Here is an 8,577-nt window from a genome sequence, read left to right as displayed (position 1 = left end):
GCTATGCAAAGAAGTGAGTGTATATTTTTGGAATGAATCATCCTCTGCAGGGCTGAACTTGTGGAAAAAATTCTAAAGTATGTTTTTTGTGGTAAATATTTTACATCCCGTAGACTTCACTTTCCTCTGGCTTTTTTCTTGCTGATTTATTTGGTTTATGCGGGTTTTAAATTTTGTTATTTTCTTTGCAAAGCTGCCTGAAGTTGAACGCGCAGCCGCAGTGTCCAGTAACAGAAACCGTGCGGCTCCCGCCTCTTTGCACGCGCACGTGTGTTTTCGAGCCCGCGCTTTAGCAATGCGGGCACGCGCGGCGGCGGGTCGGACAGGTCTGTGTGTTCTGGGATAGAGAAAGAGGCGTGGGAGAGAGAGAGAGAGAGAGAGTGGGGAATGATGGCGGTGAAGGAGTGACAAGAGTTTCAAAGAAAGAGCGAACTGTTTTTAATATTTTTGTTTTGTTTTCACTACGGGAAAAACAACACAATTTGGACTTTTTATATATTATCGCACCTCTCTCCGAAGGAAAGTTGAAGCTAAAAGCTGAATGACGAGGTAACACTTTTTTTTGTAAGCGCTCGCCTCGCGTTCAGTTCCCGGTAGAAGGAATGGAGGCAGGACGATGCGGAAAACTTTGTTCGCGGACTCGACAAAGTCAGGTTTCCGAAGTGGGATGCTGCGCAATGGCTACTGCGCAGTGAAGCAAGTTGTGTGTTATTTTATGTAACTTTGACGACCCGGTGTCTTTTAGGTGGCTTTATAGCCGGTGTGTGTTATGTGTATGCGAGTGCGCCCGCGCGTGCCTGGAATGGACGGCTTTCATTGACGAAAGCCAAGGAGAGGTGCTGCTGCCGCCTGGTATGCGGCGATGTGTCCGGGCTGTTTTCACGGTATAAAACAAAAGAGAGCGCCGTAAAAAAAGAGACGGCATTTCTTAAGAGAGGGAGAGAAGAAAGGGCAACTTAAAAAATCGTAATACAGTATGTCGGGTTAGTTTCTAGTGAAGTTTGTTGAAGACACTTTCATGTACGATCACAGTCTTAAGTTTTAAGATAGTAACTTTTCGTTTTTATTTTTAGGTAAACCAGGTTTTGCGCACTTCAGCCTTTGGACACTGGCGCACCGGCTGCAAGTACAAGATAAAAAGGAAAACAAGTGTTGCTCATGTAAACTAGCAGCTGGAACAGTTTAGCCCACTCTTCTCTGACCTCATACTGCATTGCCTTTTTTTTTCTTTTCATTTCGGCTTTCACAATGATCAAAACCGAGAGCAAACCCGACAGGACCCTACGGAGTGCTTCTCCTCACCGGAACGCCTATAAATCGGACTTCCAGGCAATTAAGTGCTCTTTTGATGTGGGCAAATCTAGCGATGGCCTTTCTCCAAAAGCGTACGCCAATGGATCTAGCGACAGTCGGGACGACGCTCGAGGCAGGCCTTTGGGAAATCGTATCAGCAAGATCAAAAATATATTCCTACAGATGGACGGCCAACAGAATGACACCCCTGAGTTGAAACACATTGGAGGGAAGCAGGACATCTCACCCGTATCACCACCTAGAGCCGCCTTTGCCAGTTCACATAAAAGTAATTTTGCTCACACTAGTCTGGAAGCTCCAGTAGCTGAGAAAACCACAAAGGGTGAAGATGGGGAGATTGATAAGGCTGCTTTGGCTGAAAAATTCTCGGAAACCCGCAAACTTTTTGAAAGAGGCATTCAAGATCAAACGTTTACTGAGAAGGTTTCCCCCAAAAAAGTCAGAGGAAGACTTTCATTAAGTAGCCTCTCGGAAGAAGGCAAAAGCTCGAGACATTCATCTGTCTCTTCTGATCAAGCAGTAAAAACGGAGCACAGTCCATCTGGTATAGTTAAAGGAGGTCAGGAAGAGAAAAATGAAGTTGAGGAAAGTAAACCCGCCACAAGATTGTCACTTAATGCAGGTCCTATTTCTAGAAGGCTGGAAAATTTTATGGTGGACAGTGATAGTGATGAATCAAACGGAAAAGCGTCCAGCAACGAGATAAAACAGCAACAACACCCTGGTAAACCCTCCTCTCCAGTTAAATCCACCAGTGGGAGCATATCATCAGACTTGTCCAGCCCATCTTTTCAAAATGAGAGGCAGGGAGCGCCATTTATCATAAGTACCTTAGAACCCCATAAAACTAGCAGTTCTGATAAAGGAAAAGCTGATGGACCTCTGGATGGTGTTGTAGCCCCTTCCAGCGGGCAGTCTTCACATGAACCCTTGACCCAGACAGCAGTGGAGGTGGTCCGTGCAGAACTGGTTGTGGTCCAAAATGAATCTTCAGAAAGTGAGGAGAATGAATTTGAAAACGATGTGTTTAATGACCAGCCGGAACAGGAGACGGGCAAACCTTTTCTGTATGAGGTGGAAAGTGAGGTTTCCCTGGATATCAAAAAGACCCCAAGTACAAAGCAAGCAGGAGTCAACTTTCTAGGAGATAGTGAAGAGGAGGTAGCTGGTAAATGGATGGGTTGCCACCCTGCAGAGGATGTAGAGGAAGATGATGTGGATGAAGATGAGAGTGAAATTGAGGAGTCGGGGGAAGTGAATAGTGGCAAATTAACTTCAAATATTTGTGGAATAGAAAATGCAGCATTTGTTGATGATAAAGATACAGATTTGGATGTTCAGAGGGCCGGACCAACTGGTGAGCTTGAAAACATAGAAGAAGAATTTGCAACATGTCAGGATGGATTGTTGTATGAAGAAATCCCTGGACTTTCAGATGAAGATTGTGGAGTGGAACGCAAGATTCAGTTCTCAACTGACCCCATAAAGGTATTTGGCTTTCATAATGGCTTATTGTAAGATTGTGCTTCGTTCCTTGGGTTTTTGACGTTGTGCTCATTAGGCTTTTTTTAACTTTACAGTATTTGTTCTGTTGAACGGAAAGCCATATTAAAATTTTAATCTGTGAATGTTAAGTTGTGGAGCATTGCGGTCATGTTTGAACCATGTTAGTTAATGCAAAAGGGTGTAATTTTGATGTTTTTTGGCATTTATTTGGATGAGTGAACTATGAGACTGATGGCACACACAGATAAGTGCTTTTAAAGGAAATGTACTATGGTCATAGGTTTTGTTTTCTGTTTTAAGCTAGTATTATCAAGTCATGCACATTTTTTGCATGCTTTTCATCCTCTTAACCTTGTGTTAGCAGAGCTAAAGATTGCAATGTGAGAACGTTGGCAAGAATAATAAACTAATAAAAAAATTTCCCCATCCTAGTACACTCTGGGGGACAAAGACTGCTTTGTCCTGTGACGTATAATATAGCTTGAGGTCATAACTTAAAATTTTCTTTTTAAAGGACTGTGAGATAATTGAGGCCTGCTTTTAACATTTTTCTCTGCTCCTTTTTACGCATTTTTTTTTCTCGTCTTCCTCTTTGTCTAAAATTAGCAAAATATTTGAAGATGGTAGTGGTTCTCAAAATTTATTCTAAAAGTGCATTTTGTAGCTGAATGACATTAGTGCTTATCTGGATTGGTTGATGGAGACGTTTACTTGTAGTTAGCAAAATGAGATGCTTGACATAAAAACATTCTCAAACCCGCCGAATCTAGATCAAGGTCTCCAGAGGCTGGAGCATATTTTGGTAACACATGGCATGAAATGTCTCTTGAGAAGGTGCCACTCCATTACAGTTGCTGCACTTGCACAGGATCATTTTGGAAATGTCTTTTAATATAACCTAAACATCTTTTGGCATGTGGGAAGAAAACCAGAGAACTTAATGGGGAAAATCTGTGCTGACATGTGGAGGACATCCAAATTCCACACCAACAACTTCCAGTCTTGGGGTTCAAACCCAAGATGATGGATCCAGTAGATCACAGTGCTACCCACCATACCTCATTATGAGTGTTGCCTCTGTCAACTGCGTGAATTGAAAAGTATCTCATTTTCATACTGGGCTGGTTTTTTAAGGTGTGTAAGTGGATTATACGATTAGGATGTTCATGTTTATATTAGAACATGTTCAAAATCGCAGCAAAAATTTCCTAACTCTTGCTCAACTTTGCATTAGCAGAATTGTATACTTGTAAACCATAGTTTGAGACCGGAAATGTTTTTTATTTTTTGATTTGCATATGTTCCTGAACTTTGTACGCCTAGAACAAATGTAGCTGAATTCTGTACGGCAGAATGAGTTCAATCACTCCGGAAGGGCAGTGAGGTACTGCAGACTTTTTTCCAGACAATCTGAGCATCAGAATATAAATCCCGTCCTTAGATGATCCAAGCACCTGTGTATTTTAATTGTTTAATGTGTTTTATTTTTAATTTCTAACAAGTATTCACATACATTTAGGATGTTGTTTATTCTTCCCATTAGTTTGAATTGGACACCTTTTATCTAAGTCCATCACTGTGAGTTAAGAATTTCCAATGAGGAGAAACAAGAGAAAATGATAAATCTTAATTAGCATCTATACTTCAAACTGATGCAGATTCAAGTCAGTTACCAGTATTTTAGAAAATAAAAAATGCTATTGTGTATTATTGTATGGAGAGAAAAAACAAAATTCACTTAGTTTTATTTGCCGACGTATAGCAAAAGGAAGAGAGAATTTGTTATGCTGAGACATAGTAGCTGGTCTTGGCCCTTAACAACCAAGTTTACCCATGACTGTCATAAATCCATTGCTGTGACTCTGGTTAAACTTTAGAGCTTCTCAGTACCCGATTGTGTCTGTTTCAAATTTGCTGATGAAACACAAGCAATCTGTTAACACTTAAATCCCCCAGCTTCTGTATCAGCTTATCAGTGTTGTTCATTATTGCCATTTGTCTGGAGATGTAGCCCAGCAGGGAATCCAAGAGATTAACCAAACCTCTTAAGTTATATCGGACAGAACGCATTTTTGTGTTAATGAGTCTAAATGCTAAATGTTTTATATAATATTGGATAATAGATGATGGCACATAGGGGCTTCTTGCAGATATTATTTGGAATTTTCAGACATTGTTGACGAGAGTACTTGCAAAAGTTTAGCTTTGAATTCAATCATTTTTCTTTGTTGTTCTTTGTAAGGTATGGGAACTTTGCACTTGTTCTGAAACAATTCTGTTTATAGATTATAATATATTATGCATTTTATCCCCAAGGAGACATTAAAATTTTACAGGTGATCAAATTAAATGTATTACAATAAAAACAAAGAGTGCCCCCCCATCCCTCCAACCAACACACACACACACACCCCCACAGCAACTTTTGACTTGCATAATTGAGAGCTGCAGTCGCTGTCAATAACAAGCGTGTAGGTGGCAGTAAGATGAGGTCAGATGTGCTCAGATTTTACCACAGATTTATATTTTAAGTCATTAATATTTGAAAAGAGCAGGTCCTGCTTGTAGTGTCCACAAGTGGAACATGCTCTAAGAACAATTATTTACTTGTTTGAACTCCTCAGCCTTCAGAATGATTCATCATTAACATTTTGGTATTGGGTGAATCATTTCTATTGCTGAGTCAGCCGGGAAGCGTTTAGAGAGGTAGCCATGTGGATGAAGTAAGTTGCATTTTAATGTCTGGATCACTGTGACTGTGTGGGTCCTGCTTCAAGATCCCTCTTCTCTTCTGGGAGCCCTGTAACCGGATGAACTGGCAAATGGGGGACAAACCACTCTTGGAGCAAGGGGAAAGTGCCAAAGTGCTTTTATTAAAATCAATCAAAAAAAATCAAAACAGTGTCGATGGTTCAGTGCTTCGAAATGGTTCAATAAATAAATAAATCCACAAAAACGACAAGTGATAAGTGAAGGTTAAAAATCCCAATAAATAATTCCATTTAAAAACCCGAGGTTAAAATACTGGCAGGAAGCTGTCCTTTTTAAAACCCCAACGCTTTCTTCCATCTGCCTGGCGGCTCCCCTGTATTTCTCACCAGATTTTGCAACAGGGGAGTCGCCCAACCTGCAGCTGATCTTCTCCTGCTGGTCCAGTAGCCTTCCGTCCCCTGGCTATGTTCAGCTCCTGCCAGACCGAGACTTAGGTTCCCCCAACAGCCAAGGTGCTCACTCTGGGTCTCAACCTCTCAAGCCTGACTCCCGCTGCCTTCTTGGCCTTACGTGGCGATCCTGGTCACTCCTGCTCCTCTGCAAAGCTCAGGAGGAGTGACCCAATCCATCCACCCCGAGTGTCAGCCCCACACTTTATCAGGGCGCTCCTTCCAGCTGCCTGCCTTTGCTCAAGTGAGCCTGCTCTTGCTTGCTCGCACTGGCTCCCCACTTCTCCAGCCACCTTCTCCCTTAACCTCTATCCTTCTCTCTTTTCTTTTTTCCCTCCGCTCCGTACTCTTGCTCCCCCTACTTATGATGGGGACGTGGCACAGGTGTGTCGATCAGCAGCTCCCAGCATCAATTATGGACACCGGTGATCTTGCACCTGTGCACTTCAGTACGGAAACGGCCATGCCTGTATCGCGCCCGGGAACCACTCCAGCCACACTCATTCATTTAGAGCCACAGACCAGCTATACCACAAACTCACATTTAATTTTAATTTTTTAAGTTTACTTTATCACCATTTATTTTCAAATAAATCTCCATCCCTCCCCCCACTCCATCCAGTATTACAATAACATCTGAAATAACAGGTTTCGCCCAGGTCTCCACATTACTCAAAATATCGCAGTATCTGATTTGTCTGTAATTTGCCATGAAATGTGACGGTTCATACAGTTTATATAAAAGCAGTTGTATATGTCTGATTAATGGGGAGTCAGGCCAGGTCTGAATCTTTTCCATCTTACTTTATTCCTTGCTCTGGATCTTCACCCTTTTGCCCATTTTGTCTTTGGACGAGCAGATCCTTGAATAGAGTGTGACAGAGCTCTTTAGGTGGCAGTGATCACAGTGTGTGTGACGTTTCTCAAATTCGCAGCTTGCCTGAAAGGCAGGTGAGATGGGCTGGCGCCGCTCAGGCCTGTACTGATAGCAGCATCTCATCAGTTTAGTTTAAAAATTAATTCAAAACTCAATAGTATCAAGCCAGAGGCCAAATCTTAACATTAATTTTTAATATTATTAAAACATTAATAATTTTTGGGTGCTGCTGTATGGCGAGATGCCTGGAAGAGAAATGTGTATCTATAGTTTGGTTTGTTAAACAATTTAATAACACTTGAGGTCAGAATATTTTGAATAGATTAAACTTTTCTTGGTTATAGTTAAATACATTTTGCAATTTTTTTGTTGCATTCGTTTTCTTTTTTAGATAAAGACATTTGCTAATGATAACATCATGCTAAGCTGTTGTATTCATTTAAAGCTCTGTGTAGTATTTTTCTTTAATTAAATCCTACTACAAAGTAACTGGTAAGAGTTTTCTAAAGAATTAGGTCAGTGGATGTGCAGTAGTTGAAAGCATCACTACTTTAAGCAGCGTTTTTTTTTTTTCCCTTCCCAAAATCTCAAATAGCTGTCTAGTTTGTGAATTATCTGGCAGTGTTGCAAGCTGCAGTCTGCAGATTATAGCACACATCTATAATCTTTATCAGTGTTTACAGTATATTGTAATTCTTTTATCTGACTTTAACTCTTGACTCAGAATCACTTTGTCTTTTGTTATTTATACAGTGACCTCCATAATGTTTGGAGCAATGGTACATTTTTCCTTGATTTACCCCATGCCCCCTCTCATGCTCATGAAGCATATTTAAAAATAAATAACTAACAATGGAAGAAACCAGAATACTCAAGGAAAACTCCAGGGTGTAATGGCCAAACTAGAAGAATCAAACCCAGGACTGTGGAGTCACGAGCGCTTCAATAAAACATATGGCACATGTAGTGCCCTCTGTAATGTTTGGGACACATACACATTTTTCCTTGATTTACTCCTCTGCTCCACAGTTTAAATTGTTTGATTTGTAATTTTAAATGTGATTAAAGTGCACATTGCAGACTTTCATTTAAGGGTGTTTGCATGCAGTTTGGTTACACTAATAAAAGGTGTCATTTGCTTGAATTCTCACTTTTTAGTTAGCCGGTAAAAGGTGTATTTTTTCTTGACTTCTTATCACACCATGTAGAAACTTCATTTTTTTTTCTATATGGTCCCCCACGTTTCAGGCACCATAATGTTTGGAACCTAGCAATGGCAGGTATGTTGAGCAGTCATATTTAGTACTTTAGTATTTTGATGCATATTCCCTGCATGCAGTGACTGCTTGAAGTGTGCGATTCATAGACATCACTAGGTGCTGAGTATCTTCACTGGTGATGCTCTACTAAGCCTCTAATGCAGCCACCTTCAATTCCTGCTTGTTTCAGGGCTTGTCCCCTTATGTTTTCTCTTCAGAATATGGAAGGCATTTTCAGCTGGATTTGACAAACTCCTGTGTTGCCTCCGCTGTATTTTGGGATGATTATCTTGTTGTAGGATGAAGCGCCATCCAATAAGTTTGGAAGCATTTACTGGAACTTGAGTAGTTAAGATGTTTCTTTGTACCTCAGAATTCAATGTTCCACTGCCATCAGCAGTTACATTGTAAATGAAGTTAAGTGTGCCAGTGCCTGTGGCAGTTTTACACGTCCTAGCCA

The 8,577-nt window shown here is 40.9% G+C and overlaps 1 protein-coding gene across 4 annotated transcripts in view; it reads left to right on the top strand.

The window, feature by feature from the left end:
• Positions 1-284: 284 nt before the first annotated feature.
• The window catches only part of ppp1r9ala (protein phosphatase 1 regulatory subunit 9A-like A), a 130,051-nt gene continuing 121,758 nt past the window's right edge, over positions 285-8,577 (top strand). Inside the window, exons 1-2 of one of the 4 annotated variants that reach the window (XM_039757634.1) lie at positions 285-549; positions 1,074-2,802. In XM_039757634.1, coding sequence (XP_039613568.1) covers positions 1,249-2,802 — 1,554 coding nt within the window. In that variant the 5' untranslated portion in view covers positions 285-549; positions 1,074-1,248. The remainder of the gene's footprint in view (positions 550-1,073; positions 2,803-8,577) is intronic. The other 3 variants (XM_039757633.1, XM_039757635.1, XM_039757636.1) reach the window with 3 other exon arrangements.

This window comes from Polypterus senegalus, chromosome 6, assembly GCF_016835505.1.
Source record: "Polypterus senegalus isolate Bchr_013 chromosome 6, ASM1683550v1, whole genome shotgun sequence".
Lineage (NCBI taxonomy): Eukaryota > Metazoa > Chordata > Cladistia > Polypteriformes > Polypteridae > Polypterus > Polypterus senegalus.
This window is presented reverse-complemented; position numbering and strand designations above follow the sequence as displayed.